A 22,657-nucleotide genomic window follows, 5' to 3' on the forward strand; every position below is an offset into this window, starting at 1 on the left:
CCGTCTGACTGAGTACAGTTTCTGGGCCAAGGTCAAAGGGAAAAGTTGTACTAGAAGAAATTAGCAGACTTGTAGTCTTACCGTTCTTCAAATGGATCAGATATTAACAAAGAGAGAGAAGGGGAAAGAGGGATTTATCAGGAATCAAGTAAAGACAATAAGCCCCTAAAATAATTAGTGGAATGAAGAGGTAAAAGTGAGCATACTCATCCAGTAGTGACTGAGCAGTACCTGGGAACAAACATCTAGGGAGAAATATTACCTATGTATTATTCAGTTTGAGTGGTTATTTATTAACTTATTATTTGTGATTATTAATGGGAATGATAACGCAGCTGATTGTAGAAGCAGGAAGCTGTACGCTAAGATAGGATGCTCTAGCAACAACCACCACCAAAAAAAAAAAACCCAAACCAAACCCAACTTTCTGCAACTGAGTATTTGCATTTTAAGTATAATTACTAGTCTTCCAAACCCCACAAATGGTCATACTAGCAGCAGACCCAAAACTACTTGAGACCACTATCTTGTTTCCAAAAAAGATGACAGGCAGATGCCTAGGAGAGCAGGAATAGAGAGCAAGCATATAAGATATTCATGCTCACAGAATATTGCCCACAAGTTACTGTGGATATTCACAGCCACCGAGTATTCTGTTCATAAGATCTCCTTGCTGTCTATTTTATCGTGAGGTTCTCTTCATGGTGCTCTGTTGCTCTAACTTCCAGAAAGCCAATTTTAAATTTCAGCTTCAAGCAAAGAAAACAATTGCTTAACTCCAGAGCAGGAAAAGTGATTGTGGAAAAATGCATTTGACAGCCAGCAGCAGTAGTTCCTACATACACCACAGACTGCTGAAGGGAAAATAAAAACTATTTGATGCATGACATCTTGAATACTTAAGGACAAGAGGACTGTAGATCACACAGTTGGAAACTGGAGATGGGTGGGGTCAGGAGACATGACCTATTAAACTGTTGGCATAAAAGAATTCCAACATGAGAAAAGAAACAATGAAAACAAGAGATAAAATTTCAGCATTCTTGTCAGCATCATGGAAGTTACAGGTTCACACAAGTTTCTTTTCCTCCAGTTTATAGGAAAGTTAATGCAAATCTCCACATGAATTCACTGTATTCATAACCTTTAACAGAAGTACATTCATGGCATTAACTGGAAATACATCTTCTCCATCCTTCTTTGGTGCTGCAATGAAATAGTTTAACATGAAAGCATAATCCTGCTTCCTGCCTGCTTACTGTCTCCAGTCCTACCTTCTCCTAGACAAAGCAATCTCACCTTTTGATGACTTTGACCCAAGCAGCTGTAGTTATTACAGCACAGTTAACCAGAACATATAGATGTACCTGGAGAGCAGCACAGGAGCAAAGATAACTGGGGCTGGAGGCAAAGTGGAGGCAGCAGCAAAATCTTGTGGAGAAGAGAAATTTTCTGGTTGTTACAAATGCATTTCTGGTATTCTTAACTGGTTATGCACAGTTGTAAACTTTACTTGCTTTTATGCTATTGTAACAGTCAACATGGAGTACCTAATCCATTTTGGAGAAGGAAGAAAGCTGTGCCTGGAAAGTACTGACAGTGCAATCAACACTTAATGGACTATTTTGAGTAAGAGTGCTTCATCTAGTGAACTGTACAGAAGCCCCACTGGAATTTGAAACAACAGGACTGGCACCAGAAAGCAAGCCTCATCACCTACTTAACTGTAGAGCACCCTGTAATTTTTTACCTACTGGAGATGTTTATGTGGATTAGTGTTAAATCATGCTTCTTCAATGCAGCGGCAACTCAAGGCAAGAGGAAATTGATAACAAAAACTGGAACTATAACTATTTTGACTTCCCTCAAGAAGGCAGGGCAAGACCAAATGGGGTAAGATTATGCTGATAATACCAAGTTCCAGACTTCCTCTTTCCTCAGACTTACAACTCATGGGTACATACATAGAAATGCATACTTAAGGAAGTCCTTTATCAAATCTGTGCGTCTTGTTCTAACATTGTATTATTAGTGTAAACAAGTAAACTCTAGAGGAAGAGAATCTCAGCAACCAGGAGTCTTAAAAAGCTGATGGCACTGATACACAGGAGCAAAAACATGGGTTCATCTTCCAAAGAGGAGTGTCAGACAGGGTCTGCCCTGAGGAAGCACACCAGAGCAACACAAACAAGCAAGGTCATCAATCACTACCCCAGAACTTGTGAAACTAACATGCATTTGGAATTCAGGAAGGAGATTCATCACAAAAAATTGTGTGTGTTCAAAGTGGAATGGAATCAGGTTGTGAACAGATGTAATGTTTCTGAACTCATAAAAGGCACAGTATTTCAATACAAGCAAAACTATAAAACAAAGAAAATGACATTTGCAGTTAGTTCCATTACCGACAACAATACAGATAGTCTGGTTAGGAGTGGTGTGGCCAAGTGGTTACAGCAAAGGATGAAGTTTGGGTATAATCCCAGCTGAGACAATCACTACACTGACCTCAAGAAAGCCATCTGACCTCCTTATGCCTCAATCAACCAGCTGGAAAATGGGATAAAAAGCAGGACTGGGTTAAAAACCAGATGTGCATATAAATTGGGTCTTCCTGGGTAAATAAATTACAAAATACCCTATACAGAACATAAAGAGTTTGATGCAGGTGGGAATGGTTTATTTAGCACTTTATTATGTGTTTGATTAAAAAAATGGCACTAGGGATCAAGATTGTAAACACTGCCAATTTACTTGGAAATGCATTCACATTATCAGAATGAAATGAACTGGAAGGGAATGCAACAAGCAGAGAATACAAGGAAAAAAAATACAGAATTTTATAGGCAGGGTCCTCAGGAAGTCCCTAACTCATGCGCAGAGGTATTCACACAGGATATCTTCAACAAGTTCATATTGCTCATATGAGGAAACTCAAAAAGTACTTTAATTCGTTTTTTCAAAGTTCTAAGCTGCAAGCATGGCTTTAAAAGCAACACAAATGATGTTACATTTTTATGAAGGTCTCAACGCGTAATGTATGATTAAAAAGCCCATAAAACAATGGATGAAGGCACAGACAAAGAACAACTTTACAGATAGAGCAGATTGCTCTATACAAAGATTTTTAATACACGGGTGATATTTCAGACATTATCACTCTGAATGTATCTAAATGTATCTGCTCCTCATAAAGCTAAAATTGCACCTTGAATTCTTTAAGACAACCAGCATTCATCCCATAAATGGGGGGAGCAAATGAACAAAGTCATTTTGAAAAGTAAGCACACCTTATAAAGCACCATCTTAATGAAACCTCTAGTGCCATCTGGTTTAGTGCACAGAAGAGGAAAGACGCATCCACATTCCCAGTTTTTGATCTTGCCACTGATTAACATCTGAGAAGTCATTTTTTGCATCTTAGCCTCAGCTGGCTCATATGTAAAAGGTATAATAATGATGCTTCCCATTGGACCACAAAGTGCAATGAAATCAACAAAATTTCAATCACCACATGTAAAGATTAAGTAAAGTAGCCCTCATTTCAAACCAGATGACAGACTCTGCATTCTTATCACAGACTATACATTCCAAGATAACTAACACAACAGAACTAGATGCACAGGTGATACGAAAATAAGAGATAAAGGGATGAAAACTCAGACAATGACCTCAAAATACACAATAAAGAACTCAAATAGCATTATAGACATGTATCATATACCACATTGTTAACATTTCACTGAAGGAAACAACACATCTCACATTCTCCTCTCTTTCTCCAAAAGGAGTGAACTAGTAAAATGTAGGAGCAGATTAAGATCAACCGAAGTCAGATCTCCAAAAATCTTTATTTTCTTTTGTCTTCATCTGAACAAATACATGCACCTTTAAAAGGCCACATATTTTGCAATCAACAGTCCTGGCAAGGTCTATTACGATCTCACAGACTCAAGAAACCAATCAGATGACATATGAAAAGCAAGTAAGGGAATTAACTGCAGCCAGGGTATTCTTCCTTTACAACAAAAGGCACCAAATCAGATCTTCAGCTGCTCAGGGGTGCCTTGTTAAGTTAGTTCCAAACCAGGCATCAAATCCCACACTCTAGGCAAGGACCATCATTCCTTTGTATCTGAATGCACCAGCACCTAAATTTCCAGGCATTAGGGTATGTTAAGTTTCAGCTCTCTAAGGTATAGAGTCTTGATATTTTTCTATTAAACATTCGCTACACATTTAATGGTAGCAGTGTTACCAGAGCTTTAAACCACACAACCACTGAAGGAAAAGCGACTTCAAAAGATGCATGATGAATGGTCACACAACGCTTATTTCCTTACCCTCCTCCATGTTAAAATAAAAGAGGTATCTGAAAAACAATTGCTGTTTGCACGCTAAAATGCCAACTAGCAACTATAGATCAGCTTCTGGCTCAGACCCTATGCTTTTAAAGCCACTTAAGTTCATAAGAAGTGTGAAAGTGACTTTTGTAGCAAGTGTTTCCCAAATCTTCCTCTGTCACAATTCTTACATACTAACAATCTTTTCAGACTTAAACACCTAATATTACATGTTTAAATGGAAAATAGATGACAGAGAAAGTAGCAAAGATCATGTCTAAATTGTCTCAGTTTGCAGCTGAGGGTAAAACAAAACCATGGGTTTGGATTTTTCCACTATAACCTTTATTATGAAAACAAAACCAACAACTTCATACCATGGGAACCATTAGAAAATGTAGATGCCTGATTCAGACTGACTAATAAATAAACAATAATCAAAAAAAGAAGCCATCAGGTCCACGCATTCATAAGGCTGACCCCAAAAAAGGAGGAAGGGGTGGCAAGGATTACAAAAGCTTGTGGTTACAGTTATATAGGTAAGATTTTTCTCTGAAAGATAAAGAAAATATTCTGAAGTAATCACATATAAGTGATCAAACTGTATTAACCCAGCATTTTAAAAAATGCAGAATGATAGTTCCAATACAATGGCAAGAGTTGGCAACACTGACTTTGCAGTAAAAAGTCACAGAACAAGAATACTATGCATTTCAAAGTCCATGTGATCCCATGCACATCCTTTCAGCATATCTGGCAGTATAAAAGGTGGTTATAGACTTGGAAAGAGGGTCTCAAGCACCAAAGCAAGGTGCTCCACAAAACATTTTCATTATTCCTCAGCCAGCTACTGTTCACCTAGCTCATCGCAGCATTGCACTGCTGAGAAGTTTTGCTGATGTGCAACTCGAGAGATGGTAAAGATTTTTGTAAAGTAGGAAAGCTGAAGAAGTTGAGGAAATCTATTGCCCTTTCCTACAAAAAACCCTCTGAGGAACATAAACAGCAAAGATGAAAACCAAGAAGAAGAATTCTTGTTTTGATATCACTTTTACATCAACAACTTTAAGATTCAGTTAACACATATTGGCAGCTTCCATACAACCAGAAGGCTGTGGAGATCTGGAATACCTTCATATCTGAGAGCACAGTTATTTCAAGGGCCAAACCCTTGAAAACCCCCTTCAAACCAACAATCAAAAGGGGAAGTACTCCTTCGTCTCTACACTTCACACATGCTGTGAAGACATGGTTTCCAATGGCTGAAGGTGGCACATTAGATTGTCAAATCCAGGTATCAGTCAATGCGCTCTCTACACAAAAAATCTTATTTTGAGCTAGGGACATCTTCCCAGCATTCACCTAACAGAACATAATTTGAGGTATTATTCCCTTCTACCACTACAGATGTTTTGAGACTATGACTAACATAAAATAATGACTTCAGTTAGACTAAATTTACAGAACACCATTCTTCCACACTTTTCCCTCAAAACTATATTATTTAAGAAAAAAATTGTACTTTAAAAAAGCTTACATTACATTATGTATTGTCAATTATATAGTGTAATGTAGCTGTGTTGGGTTTTTTTAAAATATAATTTTGAAGTATAAATGTTGACCTAATGTCAATTATGGCAACACTATGTTGACCTCAAGCATTTTTAAAGGGATCTTTCAGAGGAAAGAACATAAAATATTTTTTTACAGTCACCACAATCACTCCCTATAAAGGTTTTAAAAATAGGATTTCCACTCTCCCTGTTTATATAGCCAGGTGATATCTTTAATGATTGCTGAATCCACACCGAGAAACAAAAATAGTGTTTAATGCCCAAGCATTAATTTCTAATTGAACCAAAAGAGTTATCAGAAGTTATAGTAATTAACCAAAACCACCCATCCTGTGTTGTTAGTCCACCCAATGAATATCCAAAAGTTACTCAAAGCTTGCAATACTACACTTAAAATAGGCACTACCACATGCTTGTTCAGCAGCAAGTCTGGAAAGCCAGTAAGTCTCAGTAACATTTGCATTAGTCACTCAAAATTACCTCTTTTCAAAGGTTTGCTGACAGGATACTGCTGATTAGTTTCGTAACTGCTTTTCTGCCTCTTCCCATGAAGAAAAGAGGTAATACTGCACACAGTTTGCTAGCATGGTCTTTGCCAGCAAAAAAAGGAAGTGGAGTGGGTGGGAGGATATTACCAGAACTGCCTTACTTTGCCTCAGTTAACTTAGTGCAGCTTCCTTCTATACACCAAGGCCAGAAGGAAAACATTTGCCTAATCAAAGGCACAGCCATGTACATATGCAAGAACAGTATCAGTGGGCCATCTTAGATTGGATGTTGGAAGCACCGTCTTAATAAAACAAATATTCATATGCTTGAGGTATATTATTTTCAAATACTAAAGTAGCCTCTTTTCACTCTGAATCACCATACCATTCAGGCTTAGCCCAACAGGATGACAGAAGATTCTTTTCCTGCCACCACTGTCTTTATCCAGACAGAACTCAAGCCTCAAACAGGAAGCTGTAACCTTGTATCTACTTTATAAAGATAACTGGTTTTACTAGGGCTGAGGATTCTCTGCTATAAAGATCAGTATCAGAGCAAGACTCCTTCAGAAACAAACACCAAGACAGCAACATTTTGAAGTTTTCATTCTGATGAGGAGTGGGTCATAATCTACATTTGCTCTTAGGAACAACTCTGCAACCATGTCACTACAAGACTAAAGGTCTTGTCATACTTTCAACAGCAATCAGAGGAACCATTTTGAGATATCACTAAGAGAAAGCTTTCTAAGAAGGTTTTGCTTAGAGTGACACTATGCACAAGAAGAAAAAGTTAAAGACCTTTTATTTGGAAACAATGCTTTCAGTTGAGTCTTTCAGCAGGGGCTTTCATTCCTGTATTATATAGTTCTTGGCAAATGTATGCATTTAAATAAATGAATTGGGGAATATCCACAGAATTCCAACGCTGCTTTAAGTATCCTATATAAAAAATTAACCAATTTTTTTCTTAAGCCAATTTGTTTGCATATTAGGTTCTCTGCTTATAAAAGCATGCATATGCACAGCATACAGAGAGGACTGTAACAGTGGTTTTACAGTGCTAAACATTTTTTTCCCCCCATAAAGAAAAGCAAAACCAGTGTTTTATTACTTTTGTAAATGCTACACCAGCAAAACAGCTAAAGTTGGCTTGTACCAGTTGTTTATCATCATTGATAAAATTACAAGAGCAGAACAAATATGAGATTTCAGAAATCTCTAGAAAATAAACCCAAGATAAGGTTGTCTGCTTAGGATTTGATGGAAATTTTGTACAGAAAGGCACCAAATGGCTAGCCATAGCCTAAGCATTGGAAAGAAGCATGTCTCCAATGCTCACCTCACTTTTCATTGTCATCATATTAAGTCTGCAGATCTCTGAAAAAATCAAAGTGTCTGAAAAAAAAAAAAAAAAAACCCCCCCCCCCCCCCCCCCCAACCACCCAACAACCCCCCCAATGCCTAGATTTTCTTCAGTGAGTTTTAAACCTGAATGAGTGCTTCTGGAGACTACAAAATATTACTGATAACAGACAGGAAAGAATTCACGTCTGCCTTTATATTTTATCATAAACTTGCACAAACTGCAGTTATGTCTGGAAGCCAAACATAAATTAATCACAGAGCAAGCAGGTACTGTACAATCCACTGTTCTCCTTATCTTTGAACCTTTCCCAGCTTGGACAGATGTGCCACTCTTCACTATGCTGGAAGAGAACAGATGAGCTCCTGGGAATCCAGCTTTCATATTCAGGCACCCAAAGCGAGGGGCTCCCAACCATTAAAATACTGCCCGAATTCAGGGATCATGTATTATGAATTACTGTGTAATGCAGTTAAGAAAGAAAATGTTAGTAACAATGAGATTCTCAATACCACATCTTCTGCTCCTGAACAAATCCAAGATTTTTTTTTTGCCTTTGTTTGGGGATTAAAAGAAGTCCAAAATGACTCCCCAGTGCACAAAAAGCTAAACGAATTATCTCAAAACACTCAGACCATGAAAAAACAGAGAGCTCCTTTTCTTCAAAGACCTAAAAGGTGAAGAACTGAGCTCCCTTTATGAATTTAGCTTCTCTGAGCAGAACGTTCTTCTTGCACACAGTAATTTAGTGCAAGCAGCACCCAAGGAATAATCACCTGCAGAGATTAAAGACAATCTTGTGACTATCATGTAAGAATCCTCAGGTGGAGGGAAGGAAGTCTGCATTGAAGTAGGTATTATCATTCTGTAAAAAAACCCACCCACACAAAAAGGTTTTCTATGGTAGCAAATGGTCAATAAAATAACACAAGAATAAGTACTCAGAATTTTAAGAACTGCATGAGGGCTATAAATGTTATGCCATCTCACTATATGGCATATATAGTGGCTTAGAACCCAAAAGTGAGCAACGTCACAGGTACTATATTTAAAACTAAAGAATGTGTAGAGATTACTGAGGACATGCAGGATTTTTTTTTCCCCAAGCAGTACACACAAACACACACAAATTCATAGAAGAACCAACTATCCTCATCTACTTTCAGCATCTTATCTTTAAGTCTATGAATAGAAAGTAAAGCAAGAACTATATCCAACAACTTCTAGCTTCTCTTGTTTCATTCTGCACTGAAAAAGTAAGAGTTTGCATATTTGAAAATTAATTACATCTGTCCAGAATTCTGAGCAACTAAGGCGAAGAGGAGAGACATGACTACGTACAGGTTACTTTGATAATCAATAAAGGGAATACATAAACTACTTATATAGGGCCAGCTTCCAGCTTTTCTGCAGCTTATGTAAAATTGAGCTTTATCTAAGTTGAAAAAATGAGAATAGCACCATTCAGTTTTGTGTTTGCAGCAGAGAGCTCAAGGCAACTTAAGGAGTTCTACATTAAGACTTGAGTTTGGATCAGAGCATACTTTTCCTCCTGATCAGCCTCTCCTACCACTCTTGATTCACAGAGTAGTTTCAGAGCACACAAACTGGATTCCTTTCAGATGAACCAGAAGGTAGGATCCAGAACCTGCCTATTGCCCTGCAGCTGCTAATGGGCATTTGGTCCAGAGCAGACTGGAGCTATATGGAATCAGCACCCCCAGAAGATGTACAGCACACTTTGCTTTACACATCTGTTCCGACAGGATCACATTACTTGCTACTGAAGACACAGCCTGAGAAAGGTCTTATTAGGCTTTTTTACCTCATCTTGTCCTGTGGTAACCTATGCTCCTGATTTCTGCAAAGACACTCTAGCACTGTGGGCCAAGGGGAATACAGGCTGCCTACAGGCCATCCCCACGACTGAGCCAGCAGGCAACCTCAGCCAGCATTTCCTGTAGGAACTCCTACGCACAAGCACCAGGAGGGCACAAGCAGGAGCAAAAGTCTGAGCTGCAGCTGTCCACAGCTTCTTCCACCGCAGCCAGGGAGCATACGTGGTTAGCTTCTCAAGGTGGAAGACTCTTGCCCTACTGCAACTGAGGGCCAGGTATTGAGCAGACATTTTAAGATCATAGGAGTGCTTTCTCCCATTTACAGTTACAATGGACAACTGCATATTTTACTTTCTTTTTAAAGACTACCTGTATCTATGGCATGAGAATAGACTTTTGCTTAATGTAAGCCATGTTGACTTTCTCCTTCCCACTCACAGCAGTGAGGGGTCCCTAACTTCATTATACAAGGAGATGGATTATCCAATTCCTTCCGCGGTGCCCCAGGTGGATCACAAAAATCTCATTAAGAATCTGGTCAATGAAGATTTTTAAAAGAAAAACATAAAATGAAGCGTAGTTATTAATGCAGTTAACATTATTGCAGCTGTGTGGCAGTATGAACCGAACTGACAGCTCTAGTAATCATGACTAGCTAACAACAAATAATGCTGTCCTTGCAGCCAGACAGGTTTGATTTTTTGTTATTCACTCCTGCAGTTGTATGAAGCACTGCCAGTTGTTAAAAAAAAGAGCAGGGCAGGCCTGTTGGCTACTTCTTGATAGAGTAGCTGCTGATCTAACACACTAGAAGATAATTAACATTTAAAAAAATAAATTACATTAAGAAAAAGTAATTTCAAAGAAACAAATACAACCACTAACCTCAGGAAGTACAGATATTGGGAATGATAACTGAGCATGCTTTCTTTTTTACAAGTTACTGGATAGAAGGAAAAGCACCTAGAACTTCATAAAACCGCACTAAAGTAATCTCTTTACAAATTTCTCAGCCTTTGAGACTTTGACTGCACTTTAGGCATCTCTACAGGAGAAGATCAAGCATTAGCAACAAGCCACATTCCTAATTACCCCCACGCCCCCATTTTACAAAGATGTAACAGAATTTTTAAAGCTATGAACAAAAATTGTAACAGTGCACAGCTATTCTCATAAAGCCAGGCATTTCCTGTAGATCAGTAGACTTTGCAACAGTGTTCTTTTAACAAACAATTTGGCTATCCCATACTTTAAAAAAAAAATCTAAGTATCTAAGGTTAAAAGCCATACCTAGGTACGTGTTAGTAGTTAGCTCAAAAAATCTGGATCCTTCTATCAATGGTACAGATGCTACTCAAAAGTGAAACAGAACGGAAAGTTCCAAGAGAAGAACAGTCTGCAAATGCAGGTGATCAAAGAGACTTTGCAACTAGGCCAATAAGCAATGGTGCTGTTAGGAATTTCATAGCTAATAACTAATATTCCAAAAGGCATTAGAAGTGCGTCACTTTGATCTATATCCCAGTATGTTTCACAAAAACAGGCAGGAAACACCTATCTAGAGAGGTAACAATAAACTTAAGTGTAGCCAAAGCAGATGCCCATGACTATAAATTAGAATTTATTAATCAGCATATAATTAATATTAAATGTCCTTGAAAGTGTTATGAGAAATGCTCTCGTCATAGAATGATAGAATGGTTTGGGTGGGAAGGGACCTTAAAGATCATCTAGTTCCAACCCCCCTGCCATGGGCAGGGACACCTTCCACTAGACCAGGTTGCTCAAAGCCCCATCCAACCTGGCCTTGAACACTTCCGGTTGTCATCCACAACTTCTCTGGGCAACCTGTTCCAGTGCCTCACTACCCTCAGAGTAAAGAATTTCTTCTAATCTAAATCCACCATTTTTCCATTTAAAGCCATTACCCCTTGTCCTATCACTACATGCCCTTATAAAAAGTGCCTCTCCAGCTTTCTTGTAAGAGCCCTTCACATCTCCTCAGAGCTTTCTCTTCTCCAGGCTGAACAACCCCAACTCTCTCAGCCTGTCTTCATAGAAGAGGTGCTCCAGCTCTCTGATCATCTTTGTGGCCCTCCTCTGGATTCACTCCAGCAGGTTCATGTCCTTCTTATGTCAGGGATCCCAGAGCTGAACACAGTACTCCAGGTGGGGTCTCATGAGAGCAGAATAGAGGGGGAGAATTACTTCTCTCAACCTGCTGGTGGGCCACCATTCTTTTGATGCAGCCAGGATATTGCTGGCTTTCTGGGCTGTAAGCACACATTGCCAGCTCATGCTGAGTTTCTCATCAACCAACATCCCCAGGTCCTTCTCCTCAGGGCTTCTGTCAATCCTTTTATTGTCCAGTCTGTATTTGTGCTTGGGATTTGCCCCAACCCATGTGCAGGACCTTGCACTTGGCCTTGCTGAACTTCATGAGGTTTGCACAGGTCCACCTCTCAAGCCTGTCAAGGTTCATCTGGTCGGCATCCCCTTCTTCCAGCATGTTGACTGCACCACACAGCTTGGTGTCGTTGGCAAACATGCTGAGGGTGCACTTGATTCCACTGTCCACATTGCCAACAAAGATATTAAACAGCACTGGTCCCAATACTGACCCTTGAGGAAAACCACTTCTCACTGGTCTCCACTTACTGAGCCACTGACTGCAACTCTTTGAGTGCGATCATCCAGACAATTCCTCATCCACCAAGTTGTCCATCCTTCAAATCCATGTCTCTCCAATTTAGAGACAAAGGTGTCATGCAGGACAGTGTCAAATACTTCGCACGACTCCAAGTAGATGACATCAGTCGCTCTTCTCTTACCCACCCATGCTGTAACCCCATCGTAGAGGGCCACCAAATTTGTCAGTCATGATTAGCTCTTAGTGAAGGCATGTTGGCTGTCATCAGTCATCTCCTTATTTTCCATGGGCCTTAGCATCATTTCCAGGAGGATCTGCTCCATGATCTGCTCCATCTTGCCAGGCACAGAGGTGAGACTGACTGGCCTGTAGTTTCCCCAGTCTTCCTTTTCTCCCTTTTTAAAAATAGGAGTTATATTTTCCCTTCTCCAGTCACTGGGAACTTCACCGGACTGCTATGACTTCTGAAATATGATGGCTAGTGTCTTAGCAACTTCCTCCATCAGTTCCTTCAGGACCTGCTGATCGTCTTCCTTTTCTCCCTTTTTAAAAATAGGAGTTATATTTTCCCTTCTCCAGTCACTGGGAACTTCACCGGACTGCTATGACTTCTGAAATATGATGGCTAGTGTCTTAGCAACTTCCTCCATCAGTTCCTTCAGGACCTGCTGATGCATCTCATCAGGTCCCATGGGCTTGTGCACCTTCAGGTTCCTTAGATAGTCTTGAACCTCATCTTCTCTTACAGTGTGCAGTTCTTCATTCTCTTGTCCCTGCCTTTGCCTTCTGCAACTTGGGCGGCATGGCTTGAGCACTTACCAGTAAAGACTGAAGCAAGAAAGCCAGAGTACCTCAGTCTTCTCCTTATTCTGGGTAACCAGGTCTCCTGTTTCCTTCTGGAGAGGGCCCAAATTTTCCCTAGTCTTCCTTTTATTGCTGATGTACCTATAGAAGCTTTTTTGTTGCCCTCTATGTCACTGGACAGCTTCAATTCCATCAGGGCTTTAGCTTTCCTAACCTGATCCCTGGCTGCTCAGACAATTTCTCTGTATTCCTCCCAGGCTACCTGTCCTTGCTTCCACCCTCTGGAGGCTTCCTTTTCATGTTTGAGTTTGTCCAGGAGCTGCTTGTTCATCCATGCAGGCCTCCTGGTGTTTTTGCCTGACTTCCCCTTTGCTGTGATGTATCGCTCCTGAGCTTGGAGGAGGTGATCCTTGAGTATTAACCAGCTTCATGGGCCACTCTTCCCTCCTGGTCTTTATACCAAGCAGATCCCTGAAGAGGCCAAAGTCTGCTCTCCTGAAGTCCAGGGTAGTGATCTTGCTGTGCGCGTTCCTCGCTGCCCTAAGGATCTTGAACTCCACCGTTTCACGGCCACTGCAGCCAAGGCTGCCCCTGAACTTCACATTCCCCACCAGTCCCTCCTCGTTGTTGAGAACAAGGTCCAGCATAGCACGTCTCCTCGTTAGCTCCTCTATTATTCAGAGAAGGAAGTTATCACCAACACATTGCAGGAACCTCCCAGGTTGCTTATGCCCACCGAAGTGGCAAATACAGGTGGATATAGTTGCACATAGGAGAAATCCACACAACAAAAGTTGCCAGACAAAAGGACAAGACAAGCACAGCAGACTGTAAATATGCAGGACATACCCCCAAATACACAAGAAGGGTGACTGGCAAGACATAAAACAAAACAAGCAGTACTGGGAGTACAGGAGACCACTTCTTGCTGGGGGCTGGAGCGTGGTGATAACATAAAAAAAAATCAGGATAATAGTAGAAGACAGACTGGTCCACACTAGTTCTTACTGCACTCAGAGCTCTCAAGCCTGATTACCTTGACTTCCAAGAACCACCATGGGCCACAGGTACCACTGTTAACTGTACAGCATCAGCTCTGTGGTATTGTGTATTCACAGCTAACTTATAACATGTGTTAAAGACTAACAGTTTTGTGTATGCAGTGATGATTAATAACATGCATGAGTTAACCCTCAGCAAAATGTGTGCTGGTAATGAATGAAATTAACAGTTTTAAACCTTAAAACTAGCCTGATCTGCCAGCCTTCTACAGAATTCTATTGCAGCGATCTCCAATTCCCTGGTATCTCTCTAGCTATAAACACATGCATGAGTATATATACTCAGTCCCAATACAAATTCCATCTGTCTGCACATGTATCTGTCCATCTGAAGGTCCATGTTGGTTCAGGAGCCAAGCAAGTCAGTTAACTTAGTGCTGTGCTCGTGATATGGTGCCCTGGAAATCTATAATTCCAAGTCTGGCACAACACTTATGCAGGGATGGTATGGGACTAATGCAGCTTCTTGGCAGGAAAGCAGCCAGTTTGGAGTGAAATAGAGGAGCTTGAACCCAAGGAGAGAACATCCATATGCACAGAAGAAATAATCTCAAACCACAATGACGTGAGAGATGTTTGCAAGCATATCAATGTATCTAAATAAACCAGCTGTCTGATCCCTAATTAGTGACAAATGCTTCCCTGAAGACATTGTTCAGTAGTTCCAAATGCAAGAACTTGCACTTTAAAAATATAAACCCTTTCTACAAGTATGCACTGTACAGCAAGTTTCATGAGTGTTAGCTCTTCCTTTTTTTTCTTCCTAAAAGCAGGATGAAGTGTCAAACACTGTATTAAGTTAGAATAACCATATACTAACCACATCTTGGGCTTCCAAGTCTAAAGGCAATTTTTATTCTAAACAAAACTATCATAAATCAACATTAAGATTAATAATGTGGCTTAAATCCAGTAAGATTTGCACAGTCCAAATTTCACATTTGGTTTTTCAGCCATTAGCTCATTAGTAGTAGATTGCTCATTTATGCAGAATGGAATTTTAACACTGATCCTTACACAATTTCTTGCAGAAATGTATCGGCAGGATGAAGCCATCCTCCCACTGAGGATGGCATTTCGTCTGTTTGAGAGAAACTCAACATCCTCTTTCACTAGATACTGAAGACCCAAAACTCTCTGCTACTTTTGTTCTCAATTAACTCAGCATAACTCATCTTCAGCTCAAGATCTTTAATAGTGCTTTTAGCACGGAAATCTGTATGAAGTGTCTACAAGCAACTACAGAAGAAACATAGCGGAGCAAACGATTGAAATAGAATTACAGACTTTTTCCACATCTACAGATTTTATGTTTTATACAGCCTTCATATCTACTTTTTAATAGCAATAAGCAGAGACTGTTATAATCTCAAAGAATGGGATTCTTCTGGGTTTTTTTTCCTGGAAGAGAGGAAAATAAGAAACAAGCGTGCACACACTGTTATGTTTCACATGCAAGGGAGACATGGACACATGTTCTGGGACGTCTTTGTGCTGCCCTCAAACATTGCAGCCAACTATACAAGCAAACGATTTGGTTCCATACCTAAAAAGGTCACTCAGACATCCAGAGCAATAATGTTCACATTGACTACTTAATAAAAGCTATACCCCTCTTCCATTCCAAACGATTGTTTTCTCATTGTGAGGGGAAAGGCAGTCACAGGAGACAACCTATGCTAAAGGAAATGCTACAGGAAGATTTGCAGTCAGACTAAAAATTACGTACAGAAATAAAAAAATACTCCTATATGAAGAAAAGCATCATTTGACAACATATACACAAGTCTGGGCTAATGGCTAATCTTTCATCATAGCTTTGGAAGTAAATCATTGGCAAGAAGCTAAAGGAAAACTCTACAGCCACTAAATGCCCAAACTACAGACTCTCAACACATGCTTAGGAAAAAAAAAATTTTAAGTTTGTTTATTAATGCTACTTCATTTTACTACTTCACCATTTATCCTTGCTAAATGCAGCCTCATTATGACATATGGATATCTCATGTGAAATTCCAACACAGACTTGATTCAAAGCAGAATACACTGAGCCCTTGAAGTTCTGCTCATATGCAGCTCTTCAAGTCAAACCATGTATAGCCTACAGCCTTTTGATGACTTGCACCTGTCTTACAATATATTTGAAGAATCCCTGGCTACTCAGAAACTGCTTTTTCCCCCTGCCCAATAATCTCTTCTGTAACGTAGTTTCACTTCAAGTTTGCCAAAAGCACATTAACAGCAAGGATGGCATAAAGAAATCTAATCCAATCAATCAGCAGACAACTGTTTAATATAGCCAAATAAAATGTACTCATCCGAATCAGTCAGATCATGTTTTCTCCAAACTAGTAAACAGCTGCAGACACAGTCTGCTTCCCATCAAATGTTCCATGTATAACAAACTATACCTTGTATCTCTGATGGTTCACTAGTAATTTTGCAAAACCATGACTTTCAAAACATATGACAACTATATTTTATTGAAGGGATAAGCTTAGACTGCCCAATCACAAATTGAAGACCAATCCAGAAACTCTATTGTAGGTGCCAAAAGTCTGCTGAACGTCAGTATTTGCTGGCATTTTTATTATTATGAATACAAGTGCAGCCCAACTTCAAAGAAGAAACACACTTCAACCGTGACATAAAAGGAAAAGCTCACAACGCCTATTATAACAGCACAGGAGCAGAGAAAATAACTCCTTTAACACTGTCTGGAAAAGGTATCCCAAAGGAGTAGTTGTAAATGTGTTTAAAAGATGGAAAACCTTAAAAATAAATTCACATCTTACATTCTGGTCTGTAGTATCTATCCACAGTGCTAAAAGAAGTTGCAACTTGAAAAATCTAGTGAAATTTTGACTGCCACAACATGAAAACTACTCTTGAGACTGTTAAGTATAAAACTTCTACCTACCATAATTTTTTGTGACTTATTTTCAATTCATTCACAAGAAAAAAATCCTTGCATGCAAAAGACGACACAGAGGAAGCCAGCCAGACTGATGCACATTTTCAAATCTCTGAACAGCACTTAACTATTATGAGCTTAAATAAGGTATTTACTATTTTTGCTTGACTATCTACATAAATTCCTAGCCCTTTAAAAATTTAACCGACTCCTGAACGTACTTCAGAGAGCTGACTTTGCACTAACGTGACTGTTATAAAATAAAACTAAGTGCATACTTTCTCTAATTCAGAGTAACAACAAACAGGACAATAAATTGGGAATAAACAAACAGGAAACAATGACCCAGCCTACAATCTCTCACACAGAGGACAATGGAGACTGGTCTGGTAAAAAAATGGGACCTCACAGCCCAAAATTCTTATTCTAGCCTATCCTATGCTAAAACTCTTATCCATTGTTGCAGCCTGAGTTACCTGTGGCACACAACGCCAAAAGAGCTTCCCTGCTCTTTGTGATGTCCTGTGGAAGCACAGTAAAGATAACCGGCATTAATGTCAATTTTAGAAGCGTTACTTGTAGTTATGATGTCTACATGGCTATCTCCTGAATAAAACACAGAAAACACTGTTTTAACACTGTCTTAAAAGAGCTGTATTAAATTATTCTTCTGCATCTGGTTACCTATGATAAGAATTACAATGAGCCAACTCATTTCATCCATTTGAGAGTTCCTGAAATTTACCTGACAGCGTTCTAACAGCAGCACATGCTCCTTCAAGGATCCCAAATATGCATCACTCAAAAAAGAAAGTAATTTGGCCATAAATTACTCAACACTTACTTACATTACGCTTTGAAAGTGAAGTTCAGCATGTTAACTTTGAGGACAATGACAAACCATCTCTGTAATTCTTGGAGCCTGCTGTCACAGTATTGTTAGGTAATAAATGAATTCTTGAATATATAACAAATTTGAGTTCCAGAAAATTTTTGGTGGTACGCTCAGTAAAATGACCTACTGCACTGTAACAGAGCAGATAAGGCAAATGGTTAGAGCTCTGCTTTTGGCCCCTATGTGCAATTAGAAAATTTGGTGAAACTCTGAGGTTAATTGAACAAAGAGGTCCATTTCTTTTCACTGCATTTCCTTATTTTTAAACATAATTCATATACTGAAGAATGCATGCTAGACTTGATACATGACTTCAGGGAAGATTAACTGCAAATAACTACCAAACAGCTGTATGGCCCGTTTTCCAGTATATATGGAAAGATAGACAGTGCATAATGTAATGTCTTGAATTTCAGCACCAACGTAATAGAAGATTTCCTGCTGATTTTACATCAGCTTGTGGTACAGGTGCAGAGGACCTCAGTTACTGGCAAGCGTAAGGAAAAATAATCTAGAAACCAGAAGAGCAGCTTCTCACATTCCATAAACAGTTTATAAAATTAATTGCAATAGCATACACATCAACTCTGGATGTGTAACCATCTTTGCTATCATTAACCAATGCAAACATAATACATGGGAAAAGCCAAGTACTTCCCTCCAAAGGTAATTGATATAGACAGATCACATAACTAATAACTGGGAATTGGTCCATCCAAGTTACTTCTTGAAATTTATGGGTCTCACGTAAGAACCAAAAATGTCTGTTTTCATTAAAAAAATAGAAGTAGAGGGAAAATGTCAGTCTTGCAAGAAACTTCATTTGAAGTCAACATAATTTATCTTTTAGTTACTACTGCAAAAGCTGTAATTTACAGTAAGTGAATCACTAACGTCTCTTAAAGCTATGAACATACATACAGGCTATATTTTAGCCCCCTAGTTCAGGTGTTAAAACTTCCTGAAGAAACCTCAATCGGCTCATTAAAAGAAAGATCAGATAGTAAAATAACTTATTTCAGTAAAAACTCTCTCAAGCCAAGTGGGAAACATAAAGCCAGGCTTTATGCATCTACTTTCAACAGAGCCACAGTCCAAATCGCTGAGGTAACTGTCACAAACTAAATAACTTCTCTCAGCTTGTCAAAAACCCAAAGCTGCATACCTTAGCAAACTATCTAAAAAGGTCTCAAAAAATCTTTCTGGATGCCACAAAACACATGCTAATATAGAAGAGCATAATGGATGTGCATACAGATCACAACTGTTACCTGAGAAAGTTTTGTTTATATGATAAAACCTAATTTTTTTCCCTCCTCAGAAAAGGACATCTTGCCCCTTGCAATTCTAAGGCCGCAGGATTAAATTGCAACAGAAGTTGTCAGAGAATCTACATAAGTACACTGTATCAAGGAATTCAAAACAAATTAAAATAGCTATGTGCACGCTTTTTCAAAAACAGTCAAGAGGCAGCAGACAGTCTGTGCTGCTTCTCATCTGACACCAAGATACACATGTTCAAAGAACAGTGTGAGAGCTGAATGAAAAAGGAAAGAAAAGAGCTTCTGATGCTTTAACTATTTCTGGAACTTTGCACAATACGAACCTCATGCAAAACTCTGTGAAGGGCTGCAATGTACATCACACATGAAAAAAACCTTTACACAACATCTTTAAATACCTCTCTCATCTTAAGAAAAAATGGAAGCCATATTTGCCTAACATTCCTCAAGCTATAGTCCTCTGCAACACAAGTTTAAGTTCACAAAAAGCTCACGCACAGGCACAGGGCATTTTGCATTTAGATTTCTCCACCAGACAACATTGTTAGCATCCTGTTTAGGGGTTGCAAGGCTCAAAAGGCTACAGGTCCAGTATTACTCCCTTTATACAAATCTAATTTGCGATGAGTCACAGGAAGTCTGTCTGGATAGTACCTCATCAACCACAGCCCACCTGAGATGCCTAATGTTAACTGGGAAGACACAAAAATTTGTCAATTATTTTACTGAGTAATCATCACCTCTATGCTTGCATGAATATCAAGAGAGATAAAATCTAATGCTTGCTATAAACTTTTCAGAAACTAGAATGAAGAGACTTTGGATTTCTCTAAATGTGTTTCATATTTATGTATTTGTGTGTTCTGGAAATAACCAGTTAGCCTACAATGCCTTGCTATCCCAAATGGAAATAATGTCTCTCTCCCACTCTTCACATTTTCTGTGTTACATACTCTTTAGGACAAGAAACCACTTCTTTTGTTCCAAACGTTACAGTGACAGATGTAAAAATTACAGTTAACTCTTTTAGCAACAAGTCTGATGGGGATTTTGTTTGTTTGTTTGCTTGTTTAGAGATACAGCTCAATTATTCCATACATCCTAGTATGAAAGCAAATACTCTCGACATCCAGCCTTTGGACTCGGTTTCAATCAAAGCCTTACTGAAGTGGCTGTAACAACCCAAATTCAAATCACTTATTAGCACCCTGGTGTATGTATCTGACATCCTGTCGCCTTTCTAGTTAATAAATTAATACATTTCTCCACGTGAAAACACACACACCAAATTCTGTCCTTTCTAGTGAAAGTTGTATTTCATCATCTGGCAGACATAAAGTCTTCAAATTATTAGGAAGATATTTATCCTGTCATAGGTCTGACTATTTTTAAAAAGAAAACCCAAAACTACTATTAACAAGACAGACAGGATTTTCTGAGTTACAAAGTATCCCACTTGTAAGTAAGTGCCCCATAACTCTTCTAGCTTTTAGAATCATATGGAAATAAGTACTCCTCCTTTCAGGCATGTGTTTACCTGATCAACAATAAGAGAGTAAAATTTATGTAGACTAGTAAAAGTCCAGTACTTTGCCACAGATGACATGTAAAATTATGGTGAGTGGATTTGAGTTTAGCTTGACACCTTACCTGACTGGCTTGCTTTCTCGTAGCAAATCTTCCAGACTCTTTTCACAGTGTTCAGCCGCCACAACCAGTCTCTCTAATTGGGGGGGAGGGAGGGGAAAAAAAAAGTACGAGAAGTCTAGAATCCAAATGAGACAATGGGATTACAGACTTCTCAGTCTACCTATCCTGCAGATGTTAAAGTATTTTGACATACACTGTATGGAAAATTACACATCATTAAATGTTAAAGCTGTAGAACTTCTGGACATCAGGACCATTTTCATTTATGACATACAGCAGATCTTCTTTCTTGGTTGTTCGTGCAAAGCACTGTCAATTCATTCATCCAGTAACCTCCTAAAAATGTTGAACCCCTCTGTCAATGTCAGTCAGATTTGACTTAAGAATAGAGGTCTCAAAGCAGTAAGCATCTACAAATTTGCAGAAAACTGTGGCTGGGGTGATGAGAGAGGAAACTCAAAGTAACACCAGGTTTGAGAAAAGGGACTCAGAGCAAGCACAGGAGTTTCAGTCCTGATGGGCCAACTAGCACATTACTACATGCCCAACAAACAGCTACAGGACTTGCAGGGGGTCCCACATGTTCCAAAAGATTGATGGGTTGGCTCTGAATACAGAGTAAAAGACAAAACAATTGTTCCACTGAAGACAGCAATTATAAAGTAGGAAAAGACTAAAGTATAAGATATTACATGGGGGTGTGAGACAACCCCTAAAGAAGCTAGACTTTGCCACTTCCACTACTTGTAGAACAGCTAGTAGTCAATGTTCAGATTCAAAATCAAATCAAACTATTTCAAACATATTTTTGTAAGACTGTTACAGTAGGTTAAAGACGGAAAACACTTTGAAGAACCCAAGTCATCACATTAAAGTTGAATTTTACAGTGAGGTATAAAAAGAAGAAAGTTCTTCGCTTTTATCAGTTAACATAACATACAATGAAAGAGGACAGACAACTAACCTGTGCCTTGACTCTGAAGAGAAGAAACAAAAGCACCAGTACTGCCAGTCACAGCAAAGGCATACAGTACTATTGAGACTGGAAGACAGCCACTTTCTGGTGCTATAAAGGCAATATTCTGCTCAGTCACCTTTAGATATATTATCACAAAATATAAATACAACATACGTAAAGTGTCCATATTAAACAGATACTCACCGTGTTTACCTCTGGTGATGTCAACATACTGGCAAAGTCTGGGATGGGTGATTGTTTTCAGGATTTGGAATCTCCCCAAAATTTTGATGGAGTTGGGTGTCAGAGGAAGTCCATTACTTCCACAAACATCATGTGGCAGAGCTGAGGCAAAGAAGGTGGAGGCACCCATCTCAGTGTCTTTCAAAGGAAACATCTTTTTCACACAATCTGAAGCCCTTCGGAGCAATTAGTGTTCCTTAAAAAGAGAACATACACTAAAAATTTATCTGCAAAAGATACATAGTCTTGTGACTCAGCTTACTAGTTGTTTACTAAATAATGCAATTTAAATGGTTTTTTTCTCCTCTGTTATGGGGGAATGGGACATTTTTGCATAATGAACACAATAATAATAATAATACAGTGCTGCTGCATCAAAACCACTACATTTAAAGATGAAAATATAGCGATAGTTTTAAACACAGATTTAAGAATGAAATAAAACTATTTTAGGACCAGATAAATGTGTTAACACAAGAAATCTTCAGATGACTACTGCAATATAGTAGGTTATTTATTCAAAAACCAGTAAAGACACCAAACAGAAAAAAAAACTCTTCTAAAATACCACCTGGTATCAGCAGACCACC

General features: G+C 39.0%; 1 protein-coding gene across 1 annotated transcript in view; it reads right to left on the minus strand.

Annotated features, from left to right (window-relative positions):
- TBCK (TBC1 domain containing kinase) overlaps positions 1-22,221 on the minus strand; it is a gene marked incomplete at its 3' end in the record, with an annotated part of 37,008 nt that extends 14,787 nt beyond the window's left edge. The window contains exons 1-2 of the mRNA XM_010289875.1: positions 22,029-22,221; positions 20,867-20,939 (exon numbers count right to left, since the gene is read on the minus strand). Coding sequence (XP_010288177.1) covers positions 20,867-20,939; positions 22,029-22,221 — 266 coding nt within the window. The remainder of the gene's footprint in view (positions 1-20,866; positions 20,940-22,028) is intronic.
- Between the last annotated feature and the right edge of the window lie 436 nt (positions 22,222-22,657).

Source organism: Phaethon lepturus, unplaced genomic scaffold, assembly GCF_000687285.1.
Source record: "Phaethon lepturus isolate BGI_N335 unplaced genomic scaffold, ASM68728v1 scaffold5086, whole genome shotgun sequence".
Taxonomy (NCBI): domain Eukaryota; kingdom Metazoa; phylum Chordata; class Aves; order Phaethontiformes; family Phaethontidae; genus Phaethon; species Phaethon lepturus.